Here is an 18115-nt window from a genome sequence, read left to right as displayed (position 1 = left end):
AGTCCATATCCTTTTGGTAATGTGGCGACCAGAACTGTGCACAGTATTCTCAATGCAGCCGACCCAATGTTTTGTACGATGTTAACATGACTTGCCAGCTCTTATACTCAATACCCTGTCCAATGAAGACAAGCATACAATAAGGCTTCTTGACCACTCTATCCACTTGTGCAGCAACCTTCAGGGTACAATGGACCTGCACTCCCAGATATCTCTGCCCATCAACCTTTCCTAAGGCTCTTCCATTTATTGTATAATTCACTCTAGAATTAGACTTGCCTGAGTGCATCACCTCACATTTGTAAAAGCTGCCATAGTGTTAAGGGTTTAGATGGAGAGTAATTTGTTAAACATGTACAAGAAAATTTTCTAATTAAATATGCGGATGTACCAAATACATAAATATGCAGATGTACCGAATGCAAAACTTGATCTATTCTTGGCAAATGAGGCAGTGCAGGTGACTGAGTTGTCAGTGGGGGAGCACTTTGGGGCCAGCGACTATAATTCTATTCATTTTAAAATAGAGATGGAAAAGGATAGACCAGATCTAAAAAATGGAAGTTCTAAATTGGAGGAAAGCTAATTTTGACAGTATTAGGCAAGAACGTTTAAAAGCTGATTGGGAGCAGATGTTCACAGGTAAAGGGATGGCTGGAAAATGAGAAGCCTTCAGAAATGTGATAACGAGAGTCCAGACACAGTATATTCCCATTAGGATGAAAGGAAAGGCTGGTAGGTGTAGGGAATGCTGGATGACTAAAGAAATCGAGGGTTTGGTTGAGAGAAAGAAACATATGTCAGGTACAAAGATAGATCCTTAGAGTATAAAGGCAGTAGGAGTACACTTAAGAGGAAAATAAAGAGGGCACAAAGGGGACATAAGATAGCTTTGGCAAATAGAGTTAAGGAGAATCCAAAGGGTTTTCACAAATACATTAAGGACAAAAGGGTAACTACAGAGAGAATAGGGCCCCTCAAAGATCAGCAAGGTGGCTTTTGTGTGGAGCCACAGGAGATGGGTAGATACTAAATGAGTATTTTGCATCAGTGTTTGCATCAGAAAAGGACATGGAAGATATAGAATGTCTTAGATGGCGAGATCTTGAAAAATGTCCATATTACAGAGAAGCAATTGCTGGATGTCTCGAAACACAAAGGTGGATAAACCCCAGGACCTGATCTGGTGTACCAGAGAACTCTATGAAAGCTAGGGGAGTCAGTGCTGGGCCCCTTGCTGAGATATTTGTATTAATAGTTACAGGTAAGGTGCCGGAAGAGTGGAGATTGGCTAACACGGTGCCACTGTTTAAGAAAGGTGGTAAGGACAAGCCAGGGAACTATAGACCAGTGAGCTGGACATGGTGGTGGGCAAGTTGTTTGAGGGAATCCTGACGGACAGGGTGGACATGTATTTGGAAAGGCAAGGACTGATTAAGGATAGTCAACATGGCTTTGTGCGTGGGAAATCACATCTCACAATCTTGATTGAATTTTTTGAAGTAGTAACAAAGACGATTGATGAGGGCAGAGCAGTAGATGTGACCTATCTGAACTTCAGTAAGGTGGTTGACAAGGTTCCCATGGGAGACAAGTTAGCAAGGTTAGATCTCAAAATACAGGGAGAACCAGCCATTTGGAGACAGAACTGGCTCAAAGGTAGAAGAACAGAGGGGGGGTGGTGGAGGGTTGTTTCAGACTAGAGGCCTGTGACCATGGAGTGCCACAAGGATCAGCACTGGGTCCACTACTTTTTGTCATTTACATAAATGATTTTGATGAGAACATAAGAGGTATAGTTAGTAAATTTGCAGATGAGACCAAAATTGGAGGTGTAGTGGACAGTGAAGAAGGTTACCACAGAATACAACAGGATCTTGATCAGATGGGCCAATGGGCTGAGAAGTAGTAGATGGAGTTTAATTCAGATAAATGCGAGGTTCTGCATTTTGGGAAAGCAAATCTTAGCAGGACTCATACACTTAATCGTAAGGTCCTGTGGAATGTTGCTGAACAAACAGACCTTGGAGTGCAAGGTTCATAACTCCTTGAAAGTGGAGTCGCAGGTAGATAGGATAGTGAAGGCGGCGTTTGGTATGCTTTCCTTTTTTGGTCAAAGCTTTGAGTACAGGAGTTGGGAGGTCACATTGCAGCTGTACAGGATATTGGTTAGGCCACTGTTGGAATACTGCGTGCAATTCTAGTCTCCTTCCTTTCGGAAAGATGTTGTGAAACTTGAAAGGGTTCAGAAAAGATTTATAAGGATGTTGCCAGGGTTGGAGAATTTGAGCTAGTGGGAGAGGCTGAGGCTGTTTTCGCTGGAGTGTCGGAGGTTGAGGGGTGACCTTATAGAGGTTCATAAACTCATGAGGGACATGAATAGGGTGAATAGCCAAGTTCTTTTTCCCTGGGGTGGGGGAGCCCAGAACTAGAGGGCATAGGTTTAGGGTGAGAGGGGAAAGATATAAAAGAGACCTAAGGGGCAACATTTTCACAGAGGTGGTGGTACGTGTATGGAATGAGCTGCCAAAAGAAGTGGTAGTACAGTTACAACATTTAAAAGGCACATGGATGGGTATATTATTAGGAAGGTTATGGAGGGATATCAGCCAGATGCTGGCAGGTGGAACTAGATTGGGTTGGAATCTCTAGTTGGCATGGATGAATTGGACCGGGGGTGGGGGTGGGGGAGGGGCGGTGTAGGAGGAGAAAGAGGACAACAAGTAGAATTGCCCATTGGATTGCTGTAAACACCCACATTATTCACAAATCTTATCAATACGGTTGACTCCTCACTGACAATGGAAGGAAACTAGCAAGACAAGCAGGTTTGCAAAGCTGCCACACAGCAATCCAAGAAAACAGCCTACCATCAGCTTCTGAGGGTAACCCATGGGTAACTTGCCAGTAATGCCGAGACTCCAAGAATGAATATGAAAGGCAACTGTATCTTAAGATTTGTTTACAAACAAGTCCATTATATGCAGCTTAAGTATGACGTAGCTCACATTCTGCAGTTCCAGTCTTTTGCTGATACTACTCAATAGAAAATTACAATGATTAAAATCAGAAAGCGGAAATTTTACATGAAATTACTTTCATAAGACAAAAAAAAACTAAAAGCCTATCTATTGGACCAGGACATGTATTTAACACTGTGCCAGAAATTGTGTGGTTTGTAAGATCTTTGTAGGTTCCTGCACTAAAGTCCCACTTCGGCTTGCTCCTTGCAAATCACCTTCAAAACAATTTATTTATTTATAACTATACAGTCTATATACTTTAAAAGCATCTTAAAAAACTGAATAAGTTTAAATTTAACTACCAACTCAAACTTATGTAGTAGTTCTAAGTGATCTGAACATCCTAAGACAGTTCATATTTAAGGGTAAACCCAAGCAGTGATAGTATGTGAATTAGTGAAAATGGTGACCAAAAAGGAAGAGTTAAAAAAACTTTTACTTGCTTAATCTTTTCCCATTTGTGTAAAAGCTTGATAAGAGAATTCGACAAACAACAGGTTTACTACAGTTAACACAAATAAGAAGAGGGCTGGAGGTGGTTGAACAGGTGGGAACACTGTGGCTTCAAAAGGATTAGCATAGACACTGAGATGAGATATGAGTGGGACCATATGTGTAATAAGATCTGGGCAATGGAATTGTGTGGATTGAAGCGTCTAAGTAAGAAGAATACTTGAAGACTCAAGTTTAAAGGTGACAAAGGCCTTAAAAAAGATGAAGATCAATATAAATAAATGTGAATAACACACATGCATTGATGGTAGATGTGATGTTTGAATTCAAACTAGGTTCAGTGTGTAAGTGAGCACTAGTCTATTAAATTAACTGATACCCAGGAGTGAGACTGCATACTTCCAAATGTAAATTTCTCCCTGAAGCACCAAACACCGTATAACTGCTCATTCACTGCAATATTGTCAAATCCAAGTAGGTTACTCATCTTCAAACTTTTTTTTTTAAAAGTTCCAGTCTGCCTTAGTCAGAGGAACATTCATTCTTCCTGCAATGTTCAATCTTTATAATTGCACAGAAATATGAAAAGAAAATAGCAGACAAGAAACATATCAGATTATTTTCTACATTCGGAGCATTTAACAATGGAAGAATGCGGGAATTTCACTGCTCTCCATCATATATCCTAACCTAAGAGTTCTAAAATAATTTGTTCTAAATGAGGTACCTGAAGAAACTGGCATGTTTTCCTTCAAGCACAAATTATAACTCATATTCCCCAGACTCAACATTTCTCACATAACAGGACAACTGTTAAGCGCCTTTCAATAAAGGTTAACAGAATAAAAGCATTCTGATCATGGCAGCTAAAACATCACAATGCACCATTTCCATATGCATTTGGTCTATTATCAAAACAAATTACCAAGTAAGTCACAAAAATGAAACTATTCAGTCATGAATGACAGAGTAATGCATTCATTAAAATATTTACTGAATCTGCATCAAAATTATTATGACAGGTTATTGGTTTCTCCAAATTTCCTGAACTCAACGTCCAAGATGCAAGCAGTTCACATTACCTTGCTTTATAGTTTAACACATTTTCCGATGCAAAATGACAAATGTTTAACATGATAAATGTGGACGTCAGTAAACAGTACAATGGTTGTGATAAGTGGAACAGAAAATTCAAGTAAAAGAAACAAAAAAGCAGTTACCCTAATTTCTTAATAAAGATTTCTGTTTTAACAAATTTAAAAACATGAATATAAACAATTAAATTTTAAAATCTATAAATCCAAATAATTACCAAATGTGGAATTGAAAACTTGAGAAAATAAAGCATTCAAAAAATAAGAGGGAAGGAATGTTGGATAGTTTTTAAAAAAAGACATTTCACTTTCAGCTTCATTCAAGTGCATTACTTGTCGCTACATCATCTAAAGATTCACCTAAACTATATATAATGTTTTATTAGACATAGTATAATCTGCACAGATTCACCTACATCATATGTAATTTGCAGTTTCTATTACTTTATGAAATGCCATTGTATGCTTCAAGTTACATTACCAAAATTCCTATCCATAATTTTCCAGGCATATCATAGTTTAGTTCACATTGTCAAATATTATCAATCAAAAAACTTTCCCTATATTATGCAATTTTATAGTGTCGTATTTGTCAAATATGTCAGCTATTTACCCACATTATAGTTTTTTTAATAGTGAGATATAGTATCACATATACGCAAATGCATTTTGTAATTCGATTTACGATACCAGATGTATACAAACGCATTTGCTGATGTAACTTATACTACCAGATATATGCAAATGCATTTTGTAATTAACTTACGGTACCAGATATATCTTAATGCATTTTGTAATGTGACTTACAATACCAGATATACTGCAATGCATTTTGTACAGCCTTACATTAGCAGATATTTCCAAATGCACTTTGTAGTGTGACCTACAGTACCAGATGTATCCTAATGCATTTTTAATGTGGCTTATAAAGCAGATTTATTACGTGCATTTTGTTCAACCTTTCGTTACCAGATACATTTCAACGTGTTTTAATCAGTATGAGTTAAAGAAGCATATATCACGCTAGAACGTGACCTGAACATTTGCCTTAATTTCGGAGATTATCATAATCAAGTCTTCCAATATTGCAGACTTGTATTACAATAGACCAGAATTCTAGACAGATTCCACTCAACCTGCCCATCGAGCTTGTGCAAGAACAACTCAGGTACCTGATAACACACAGCATAACGACTGGCGATGGGGCTGACATAATCAGATCTACCGGATTTACACAGGGACTGACTTACATTACCAGACCGCAGCATAGTTGCCGGCCACGCCTCGCGCTCCCATTAACTCCGCCGCTTTCAAACGGTCGCTGGCCGGCTCGCGACACACCAACATTCGGAACGGCCAACGGACAGGAAGTGGCCGCCGGCCCGCATGCCACTTCCGGAACCCGCACGCGCGCTCCCAAGGCCCGGCGCGCGCCGGGCCCCTCCCGAACCCGCCACTGCGCGCACGCGCGCTTGCCGAAGTCCAGCGTACATACGCCGGGGTGAAGGGACGTGGAGGGTGCGCTAAGGCTTCAGTGCGCATGCGCGTTTCCAACAGCTATTTTGGTTTGAAAACGGTTTAAAACCGAAGGAGAACTTTATCCCTCCAGACCTCATTAGGAATAATTATAGTTTTCTTTATTTTGCCTGGTACTCTGTGGAAATGACAATTAGCTTTAATGTTATATTCCTCATCTAAACGTTTGTATGGAGAGTTCGCTCTTAAAAAAACACTTTAAATTGCATTTTCACCCCTGAATATGTCTTGAACAGCAAAAGCAGGTGATTATACTGACCAGCTGAAGAAATTGAAAGTGTAAGCTTTGTTTTACGGTTACGTTTTGTTTGAGGGCAGAGAGGGTAACTATTTGATGGGAGTATACTCAGTGAGGGTCTGGATGTGAGTGCAAATCAGAGTGGGACAAATAACAAATGTTCATTATCTGATTTCACAGAGCCAAAGGGCTAACCAAACCATCCTTTTGTGTGTTGATGTTTTTTGCTATCCACTTATGCTTGTTGAATATTTTTCTGGAATTTTTTTTTGTCTTGCATCTATCAGGACCATTCACAAGAAAACCAACTCAAGGGCAAAAAAAAATTGAGAAGGAAAGAAAAAACCGGAAAGGACTGCAGATGCTGGAAATCTGAAACACAAACGGGGTTGCTGGAAAATCTTAGCAGATCTGGCGGCATCTGTGGAGAGAAATCAGAGTTAATGTTTTGGGTCCAGTGATCCTTCTTCAGTACTGTTCTGATTTCTCTTCACTGGTGCTGCTAGACCTGCCTAGAAGTATACGAGAGGAGTGTGCTGCTTGGTTGGGAAGTGGACTTTGGTAGAGAGATGATATTATGGGGAATGCATCTATGATGAATGATTGACAGTTAACAGCCTCGCTTTGTTTAATTTTTTAAAAACCTGTCTGTTTAAAATTGAAACGAAGCATGACATTTAACAGTAATGGATGCATTCTCTTGGTAATGCTTCTACCAATCAGAGTCTCCTTGCCAAGCAATCAGCACTATCCTCTTGTACATACAAATGTTTGATTTCTCTTGAGTTTGTATTCTTGTAAAATGTCCTAATGAGTGAAAGATGAAAAGCTTGAACAAAATGTTTGCTCAACAATTTAAACTCCCAATTTGATCGAGGTTATTCCATCTAATTTTGAAAACAATCAATTTGATGTTTTTTTTTAAAACAATCATGATTAAAAGGATAGAATCATACACTAAAGAAATGGACCCTTTGGCCCCATTCGTCCATGCCAACCAGGTTTCCCAAATTTAACTAGTCCCATTTGCCTGTGTTTGGCCAATTTCCCTCTGAACTTCACCTATCCATGTACCGATCTGATTGTCTTTTAAATATTGTGATTGTATCTGTCTCTACCACTTCCTCTCATAGCTCATTCCATATACACCTCACCCTCTGTGAAAAGTTTCCCTTAAACCTAATAGGAAGGACGTTATTAGAAAGGGTGCCAAAACATTTGCAAAAATGTTGCCGGGACTGGAACGTTTGATTATAAGCATAGGCTGGCACTTTTTTCTGGAGCCATTGGAGACTAAAGGATGAGCTTAGAGAGGTTGATAAAATCATAAGGTGAATAGCCAATTTTTTTTTCCAAGGGCAAGTGAGTAGTTTTGTTTGAATACCTGGTCAGCATAAATGAGTTAGACTGAAGGGTTTGTTTCTGTGCTGTATGACTATGCCTCTAGTTTTGGACTCACCTATCCTTGGGAAAAGACCTTGGCTACGCACCAGAGGAAAGAAGGTCCCAACCTATCTAGCTTACCCATACAACTCAAACCCTCTCGTCTTGGTAACATCTTTGTCAATCTTTTTGTACCCTTTCTGGTTGAGTAACATCCTTCCTATAGTCAGGTGAACAGAATTGTACACAGTACTCCAAATGTATACCAACGTCTTGTACTTCCATAACATGATGCCCCAATTCCTCTACTCAGTACTCTGATCAATGAAGGCAAGTGTGCCAAATGCCTTCTTCACTATCGTGTCTACCCGTGCTGCCACTTTCAAGGAACTGTGAACCTGCACCCCTAGGTCTCTCTGTTCAACAACACTCTCTAGGACCTGATCTTTAACTTTAAGTGCTTCCCTGCTTTGTCTTACCAATGTGCATGACCTCACATTTATCTGAATTAAACTACATCTGTAGTACCTCGGCCCACTGGCCCAGTCAATCAAGATCCTGTTGTACTCTTAGTTCACCTTCTTCACTGTCCACTTTACTACCAATGTTGACGTTAGTTGCAAATTGAGTAATTATGCCTCCTGTATTCTTACCCAAATTGTTTATATAAATGATCAATAACAGTGGACCCAATAACAGTGGTGCACATCACTGGTCACAGGTCTCCAGGCTGAACAACAATCCCCTATCACCACCCTCCTACTAGCATGTTAGTTTGCATCCAGCTGGCTAGCTCTCTCTGGATGCCATGTGATCGAACCTTACTAATCAGTCAACCTTGCTAATGTCTGGGTTGAAATCTTCAATTGCTGTGCCTTCATCTATCTTCTTGGTCACCTTTTCAAAAAATTCAAATCAAATCTGTGAGACTCAAATTTGTGAGACACAATCTCCCATGCACAAAGCCATGCTGACTATTCCTTATCAGTCCTTGCCTTTCCAAATGCAATTCGATCTGGTCTCTCAGAATCCTCTCCAACAACTTACCCACCACTGACATTAAGCTCACTGGTCTATAATTCCCAGGTTACATCTTACAACCTCTCTTCACCCTCCAGTTTTCTAGCACGTCATCTGGAAAGCATCCCCCCAGAGGCCCTATGATTTCTTCCCTAGCTTCCCATAATGTCCTGGGATACATTCGATGAGGTCCCAGGGATTTATCCACCATTATGCGCCTCCTCTTCTGTAATTTGGACTCTTTTAGAATTAAGTTTTACTGTCACATGTACTCGTACATGAGTAAAGTGAAAAGTATACAATGTCGTCATTTTCAGAAGTGCCTAGACACAAAATCTTAGGTATAAGTTAGAAACGTAAAGAAATAAAGTTCAAAGTTCTGCATTACAGTCCTTTTAAAATAGAGAAAGAGACAAAAAGAAAAGCTGACGAGCTGTGCTGGGCTTCAACTCGGGTTCCCTAGCTTCCATGTCTTTCTCCATGGTAACTACTGATGCAAAATATTTGTTTAGGATCTCATCTATCTCCTGTGGTTCCGCACATATAAGGGCCCGTTGATCTTTAAGGGGCCCTACTGTCTTGAGTTACTCTTTAGAATTAGAATTAGCTTTATTGTCACAAGTACTCAAGTGAACACAATGAAAGATTTACAAGTGCCACTTAACGGTGCCATTTTAGGTACAAAGGTACCTAGGTACAGATTCTTTAGTGCAAATTCTTATGGAAAAACAATTAGGAAAATAAAGAAATAAAAAGTTCAGACAGGACATTGGTTAGGCCACTGTTGGAATATTGCGTGCAATTCTGGTCTCCTTCCTATTGGAAAGATGTTGTGAAACTTGAAAGGGTTCAGAAAAGATTTACAAGGATGTTGCCAGCTTTGGAGGATTTGAGCTATGGAAGAGGCTGAACAGGCTGGGACTGTTTTCCCTGGAGCATCGGAGGCTGAGGGGTGAACTTATAGAGGTTTACAAAATTATGAGGGGCATGGATAGGATAAATAGGCAAAGTCTTTTCCCTCGGGTCGGAGAGTCCAGAACTAGAGGGCATAGGTTTAGAATGAGAGGGGAAAGATATAAAAGGGACCTAAGGGGCAACATTTTCACGCAGAGGCTAGTATGTGTATGGAATGAGCTGGCAGAGGAAGTGGTGGAGGTTGGTACAATTGCAACATTTAAAAGGCATTTGGATGGGTATATGAATAGGAAGGGTTTGGAGGGATATGGCCTAGGTGCTGGCAGGTGAGACTAGATTGGGTTGGGATATCTGGTCGGCATGAACGGGTTGGACCAAAGGGTCTGTTTCCATGCTGTACATCTCTATGACTCTAATAACAGTCCTTCCAACTCAGTCCATGCCAGCGTCTACCTTTTTGTTTAGTATGTATATTTATTGAAAAAAAAATTACTTTTTTTTACAAACAAAGAAAACCAAAAGCTATAAAAGTACAAAAAATGCAGGAAAGTAGAAATAATACTGCATTATTATATTAAAGTGATGTTAAGAATAAACAACCTACTAATCTTCAAATACAGTAGTTTCTTTCTGAATTTAACCCAAGTTAAAATAACCTCATTAAATAAAATAGTATTAAATTAAATTACAATCCAATAAAATTAAATTACACTATACTACATTACTCTACTCTACTCCACTCGCCGCACCTCCACCAAAGCACCTGTCAACAGGACCAACAATTATTATACCCATATTCACTAGGCTTCCTCCCACGGGATACCCAGACTACCATGCACAGCCCTCACGGCTATATAAAGGCCCTAATCAATACTGCACACCTCAACAGCCATTAATTTAGAGACTGTGTCAACTAAAAATTTGACAGGATGCGCCGGAGGACAGAAATTGTTCAAGACACTATATTCTTCTCCATGTAGCAGAGCCTTGAGAATGACGAACCGTCCATTCTCAACATTAATTTGATCTATCACCTGAAATGGAAGGTTTCTTTGTACCAATATGGCCACTCCTCTGCTTTTGGAGTTGAAGGAGGAGAAGAATACCCTATCATAGCCCTCCCTATTGTAACTTCAGATGTTCCCTATTGGTTAAATGTGTCTCTTGTAATAGAGCAATGTCAACTCTTTCCTTCTTAAGATTTGAGAGCACCTTTTTCCTTTTAATGGGGGAGTGGCTCCCCTTTATATTCCAGGTGCACCACGTATTCAGATCACTAGCCATGACTGCACACTACAGCCTGCGATCCACTAACAGGAAGAAGCCCTTTCAATGTGAGGTGAGTGGAAAAAAACACCCAATTTATCAAATTTGAAAACTATTCCTACAAAAGCTACTAAAACTAAAAATCTAACCACTACTCCTAACTTAAACAAAACCACAAATCTCCAGAGACCCCCCCCATAGGGGACATTCATTCCCAACCTTACAGCCGTCTTGCCATCTTCCAGTTAAGGCCACACCCCAAATCCCGGCAATGGAAAAAAACATGTTATTTACACTCATACAAGTTAACAATGGACACCCTCCCCTCCCCCTTCACACCTCAACCCCACACATCTTTACACCAAACAAATAACCACCCCTCACCCAGAAAAATAGAACGGTAAAATAATAGATAACTGCCAAATGGATATAATATGAAATAAACCAGATTTTACACCAAAGCAATACCAAACTTCTTAGGTCACAAACCATGAAAGGGAAAAGAACAAAGAAAGAAAAGATTTTTAAAAGATTATGCCATTGTCTGCAAATAACTCTTCCTCTTGCTCCGTCCCCCTCGGTCCAAGTCTATTATTTCAGCAAGTTCACAAATTATTTTGCTTTTTCTATCGAGTAAAGGTTTTGGACAGATCCCCCGTAATTAAAACATGGTACTGCTGGGTACCTTCTAGAATATTGAATATTTAAGTCTCTCAATTTTCTCTTGACATCATCAAAGTCTTCCTCTTCTTAATTACAGCATTGGAAGTCTTGAAAAAAACATTGTGTTTGAACTTTATATACCAGATCTCTTCCCAGTCTTCTGGATGTTTCTATTATAAACTGCTTGTCTTTGTAGTGCTGGAGTCACACTAGGATCTGACCCGGACCTGCGCATCGCAATCCGGTGGGCCCACTCCATGCTCACCCAGCCTAACCTGATATCCAGCCTGAGGAACTCTAGGAGCCACTTCTCCAGGAAATTGGTCAGATGTTTGCCTACCTTGCACTCCAGAAGACCCACAACACGTAAGTTTTTTCTCTGACCTTGATTTTTGAGGTCATCTACCTGATCCAGCAACGCCCAAGGCTAGCCTTCCAAGGTTCGGATCCGCCCCTCGGAGTTCTCCATTGCGGTCTCCGACACTGCAGTCCTTTGTTCAACTGCTTCCATACAGCAATCTAATAACCAAATCTCTTGCTCATGCTTTACCAGCATGACAGAAATCGGTTCCAGCGCCGTTTCAATTTTTTCAAGGAGTTTTGCGAACTCCGAGAGTAGATGGAGCTCAGCGGCACCTCCAAAGGGATCGAAGCAGTGGCTGCGGATGTACCTGACACAGTAGGAGAATGCCCAGCCTGCTGTGCTCCTTTTCCTCCCTTTCTCTTGTTTGCCTTCATCTTGGCTCCAAAGCCTCCAAATCCAAATTAAAAAGGTTCTAAGTGTACTGCTTGTTTCACACTGACAATCTTTTCTTAATGAGGCGGGGTGGGGGGTACGCGTAGAAGCCCACCTTGCCTAGGGTATGGCACAGAGCCCAACATAGCAGACTTCTCAGACTGCTACCATCTTGAATCTTCTGGCACCTACCTTTTAGTCTTCACTGGGCCTTGACTGCAGTCAGTATAGGACTTCACTTCAAGGCTGAGAGAATCATCTATTCATCTGCTATGGAATCATCTCAGGCTGGGACTCCATACTGGACTGAGAGACCCCAGTGCTGAGCAGCCAAGAGACTGTCACGCTGGATCAGAACACCACCACATTGGGCCACTGAGAGACTGCCATGGTTACCTGAGAAGCCGCCAAACCAAGGGATTGCCATGTGGTCCATGCTGAGGCTGGGGGTTCATGACATCACCAAAAAGAAGGAACAAAAAGAACACAAAAGGCAAAAGAAAGTGGATGAGCTCTGACCACCATCTTGGATCTTTTGCCCTTAGTATACTTGTCAAATCTCTTTTGGATTTTCCTTTCATCTATCTGTCGAGGCTATCTCATGTCCCCTTTTTGCCATCCTGATTTCCCTCTTAGGTATTCTTCTATATCCCCTAAACTTCCTTGGGAGTTTCACTTGATCCTAGCTGCTAATACCTGATATATGCCTCCCTCTTTTTCTTGATCAGAACCTCAATATCTCTAGTCATCCAGTGTTCTCTCCTCCTGCCAACCATGACCTTTACACTAACAGGAACACGCTGACCCTGAACACTCGTTATCTCACTTTTGAAAACCTACCACTTGACGGACATCCCTTTATCTGCGAACAGCTTTTCCCATTAAACCTTTGAAAGCTACTGTGAGATACCATCAAAATTGGCCTTTCCCCAGTTTAGAACTTGAATTTGTGGACCAGGCCTATCCTTTTCCATAACTATTTTAACACTAATAAAATTATGGTTCCACAGTTCTTGCCCACGAACACCTCAGTCACTTGCCCTGCTTTATTTCCAGAGAGGAGGCTGATCTCTCGAAAGGCCATCTACATATCGATTGAGTTTTCTTCAACACATGAAAAAAGTTCCTCCCCATCCAAGCTCTTAACACTATAGCAGACCCAGTGTATATTTGGGAAGTTAAAATCCCCCACTATTACAACCCTAATATTCTTACAGCAATCTGCGATCTCCCTCATTTGCTCCTCAATTTCCTGCTGACTATTGAGATCCTATAGTGCAATCCTAATAATGTTATTGCCCACTTTTTATTCCTTAATTCATCATACATAGCTTCACTGGACAATCACTCAGGAATATCCTAAGTATTGCCATGGTACTTTACCTAATCAAAAACACCACTCCCCCTCCTCTCTTGCCTCCCCTTCTATCCTTCCTATAGCATCTGTATCCCAGAACAGTGAGTTGCCAGTCCTGTCCCTCCATCAGACATGTTTCTATAGAAACTAATGGTATCCCAGTCTCATGTTCACATCCATACCCTGAGTTCATCTGTCTTACCTGTCAAGATTCTTGCATGAAATAAATGCAGTTTAATATATCAGTCTTTCCTCGCTCCCTGCTGCTGTTGTTTGCCTTATCTATTTAACTTGTTCTTGTTAACTTCTATATAAGCCTCAACTTTCTGTCTCATCTCACTACTGCTTAAGGTCCCAATCCTTCTTGCTTGTTAAACTCTCATGTTTGTAGAATTCATTTAAGTTTGATTTACTTTGAATTTGCAGTGTAATTTGTTGTAACATTTCAAAATGACAATCTCACATGCCAACACCAGCAGTTCACATTTTTATCCTCAATGTATAACTTGAACCCTGCTTTAGGAAGAGTTCTTTGAGACTTTGAAAATTGATGTATATACTGCTATCTATGGTAATTTTCAGATGATAGTCCAGGTGGGAAAAGTGAGGAGGTAGTTTTCAGTCCAATTTCCAACCCTCTGCATTTGTTCTGAGACAAATCATCATAAACACCCAGCATTCTTTAATTACCTTTTAACTGCATGATTATTGTTTACGTATCAAGGTTAGGATTAGGCAATGACTGTCACCAAGATATTCAAAAAAAGCAAAATACTTGGTTGCTAGAATCTGAAATAAAAACAGAAAATGCTTGTAAAACTTATCAGGATTGGCAGCATCAGGTGAGAGAAAAACGGAGCTAATGTTTCAAGCACAAGAACTTAAAGAAGACCTACTTCATGTTTCTCCAGTACTTTTTGTTTTTATGTCAAGATAGTTCATTTAAATGTGATCCTTCCCTTCCCCACTTTCAGCAGGATAGCAACTAGGTTGGGGAACCCAGATTCGTAATAGTTTGAATCTGAAGTTGGATTTGAAGGGGCTAAGACCACATCACCAAGCCCATCTGTGAGCCACAGCTTCAGCTCAGACTGTGCTCTGATGCAGAAGCGAGCATCAACCTTGCAGCACTCCTACGTCCCACGAGACAAACAAACCTATCTAGATTACCATATTACTGGAGAGAAGAGATATTTGAGCTTTGACAACTCACTGGCAGATCATTTGCTGATTTTTTTGGGACATTGTGTAACCCCTTATAGTGCTGAGGATGAGAGAAACTGGGCAATTCAACATTGATTACTAATGTTCCGATTTTCCTGTAAATTATATTTTTTTCCCCTAATATGCAAGATATATTGATAATTCAGTTTTGGGCTACAAACCTGTTTCTTGAACAAATACCATTTTAGAATTCAAACTCGCACTTTATTAATTAATTTAATCCAGGGATTAAATTTCAAATCTGTTTAATTTGTTTGCTGAACTACTTGAAAAATATTGTTCGGTTTTTCTTTGATTCAGGTCTGTCTACTTGCTATAAATATACAGCAATCCCATTCGCGAACAGAAAATACAAGCCAATGCTTTGATCATAAACCCTTTGTCAGAACAAATGCACCATGTATTCAGAAAATGTCTATGTATTTTTTCTTTTGCTTGCACAGATGTCTTTTATATTTCTGTTGTTCCAAAGCATTTGGGAGCAGCTTTCACAAAGGAATTGCTGTTTACAGGAGGCACTCCCTAAAGTGTATTTTCAGGAGTGTGCAGCTGTTAATGTGACGCAATTATATGGAGACTAAAATTATCTCATGTACATAGAAGAAATGCCCTCAAGGGTCTTGTGGTGTAATGGTAGTGTCCTTATATCTGGCCCAGAAGATCTGGATTCCAGTCCCAGCTCAGAATGTATTTGCCATGAAGGGTCCTTTTCAGGATGGAAGCTAGTGACTAGTGCTGTTCCACAAGGGTTGGTGTTGGGACCACGATTTTTCACTTTATGCATTAATGATCTGGATGAAGGAACTGAGGGCATTCTGGCTATGTTTGCAGATGATACAAAAATAGGTAGAGGGGCAGGTAGTATTGAGGAGGCAGGGAGGCAGAAAGATTTAGGCTAGAGTGGGGAAAGAAGTGGCAGATGTAATACATGAGGAAGTGTGAGGTCATGCACTTTGGTAGGAAGAATAGAGGCATGGATTATTTTCTAAATGGGGCAAAAATTCAGAAATCTGTAGTGCAAAGGGACTTGGGACTCCTAGTCCAAGTTTCTATTAAGGTAAACTTGCTGATTGAGTCAGTGGTTAGGAAGGCAAATACAATGTTGTCATTCATCTCGAGAGGACTAGAATATAAAAGCAGGGATTCTGGATGAGTGGTGCTGGAAGAGCACAGCAGTTCAGGCAGCATCCAAGTAGCTTCGAAATCGATGTTTCGGGCAAAAGCCCTTAATCAGGAATAAAGGCAGTGAGCCTGAAGCGTGGAGAGATAAGCTAGAAGAGGGTGGGGTGGGGAGAAAGTAGCATAGAGTACAATGGGTGAGTGGGGGAGGGGATGAAGGTGATAAGTCAAGGAGGATCACCTCAGGAGATCTCCCAGCCACAGCTTCCAACCTCATAGTCTGGGAACCCCGCACTGCCCGGTTCTACCTCCTTCCCAAGATCCACAAGCCTGACCACCCTGGCCGACCCATTGTCTCAGCATGCTCCTGCCCCACTGAACTCATCTCTACCTACCTCGACACTGTCCTACCCCCCCCCAGTCCAGGAACTCCCCAGATACTTTCGAGACACCACCCACGCCCTCCACCTCCTCCAAGACTTCCGTTTCCCTGGCCCCCAACGCCTCATCTTAACCATGGATATCCAATCCCTCTACACCTCCATCCACCATGACCAGGGCCTCCAAGCCCTCCGATTTTTCCTCTCCAGACGTCCCCAACAGTACCCTTCCACCGACACTCTCATTCGTTTGGCCGAACTGGTCCTCACCCTTAACAATTTCTCCTTTGAATCCTCCCACTTTCTCCAGACCAAAGGAGTAGCCATGGGCACACGTATGGGCCCCAACTATGCCTGTCTCTTTGTTGGCTACATAGAGCAGTTGATCTTCCGTAATTACACCGGCACCACTCCCCACCTCTTCCTTCGTTACATTGATGACTGCATTGGCGCCACCTCGTGCTCCCGCGAGGAGGTTGAGCAATTCATCAACTTCACCAACACATTCCACCCTGACCTTAAATTTACCTGGACCATCTCTGACACCTCCCTCCCCTTCCTGGACCTCTCCATCTCCATTAATGACGACCAACTTGACACTGACATTTTTTACAAACCCACCGACTCCCACAGCTACCTGGATTACACCTCTTCCCACCCTACCTCTTGCAAAAATGCCATCCCGTATTCCCAATTCCTCCGCCTACGCCGTATCTGCTCCCAGGAGGATCAGTTCCACCACAGAACACACCAGATGGCCTCCTTCTTTAGAGACCGCAATTTCCCTTCCCACATGGTTAAAGATGCCCTCCAACGCATCTCGTCTACATCCCGCACCTCCGCCCTCAGACCCCACCCCTCCAACCGTAACAAGGACAGAATGCCCCTGGTGCTCACCTTCCACCCTACCAACCTTCGCATAAACCAAATCATCCGCCGACATTTCCATCACCTCCAAACAGACCCCACTACCAGGGATATATTTCCCTCCCCACCCCTTTCCGCCTTCCACAAAGACCGTTCCCTCCGCGACTACCTGGTCAGGTCCACGCCCCCAAACAACCCACCCTCCAATCCTGGCACTTTCCCCTGCCACCGCAGGAACTGTAAAACCTGTGCCCACACCTCCTCCCTCACCTCTATCCAAGGCCCTAAAGGAGCCTTCCACATCCATCAAAGTTTTACTTGCACATCCACTAATATCATTTATTGTATCCGTTGCTCCTGATGCGGTCTCCTCTACATTGGGGAGACTGGACGCCTCCTAGCAGAGCGCTTTAGGGAACATCTCCGGGACACCCGCACCAAACAACCACACCACCCCGTGGCCCAACATTTCAACTCCCCCTCTCACTCTGCCGAGGACATGGAGGTCCTGGGCCTCCTTCACCGCCGCTCCCTCACCACCAGACACCTGGAGGAAGAACGCCTCATCTTCTGCCTCGGAACACTTCAACCCCAAGGCATCAATGTGGACTTCAACAGTTTCCTCATTTCCCCTTCCCCCACCTCACCCTAGTTCTAAACTTCCAGCTCAGTAACTGTCCCCATGACTTGTCCAGACTTGTCCTACCTGCCTATCTTCTTTTCCACCTATCCACTCCACCCTCTCCTCCCTGACCTATCACCTTCATCCCCTCCCCCACTCACCCATTGTACTCTATGCTACTTTCTCCCCACCCCCACCCTTCTCTAGCTTATTTTTCCA

General features: G+C 41.9%; 1 protein-coding gene across 1 annotated transcript in view; it reads right to left on the bottom strand.

Moving 5' to 3' along the window:
- The window catches only part of atp2c1 (ATPase secretory pathway Ca2+ transporting 1), a 132150-nt gene extending 126164 nt beyond the window's left edge, over positions 1-5986 (bottom strand). The window contains exon 1 of the mRNA XM_072560356.1: positions 5821-5986. Within this exon, the coding sequence (XP_072416457.1) occupies positions 5821-5838 (18 nt within the window). The 5' untranslated portion in view covers positions 5839-5986. The remainder of the gene's footprint in view (positions 1-5820) is intronic.
- Positions 5987-18115: the final 12129 nt, after the last annotated feature.

Source organism: Chiloscyllium punctatum, chromosome 41 (assembly GCF_047496795.1).
Source record: "Chiloscyllium punctatum isolate Juve2018m chromosome 41, sChiPun1.3, whole genome shotgun sequence".
NCBI classification, from domain to species: domain Eukaryota; kingdom Metazoa; phylum Chordata; class Chondrichthyes; order Orectolobiformes; family Hemiscylliidae; genus Chiloscyllium; species Chiloscyllium punctatum.
Note: the sequence above shows the minus strand (reverse complement) of the source record. Positions and strands in the feature narration are given on the sequence as shown.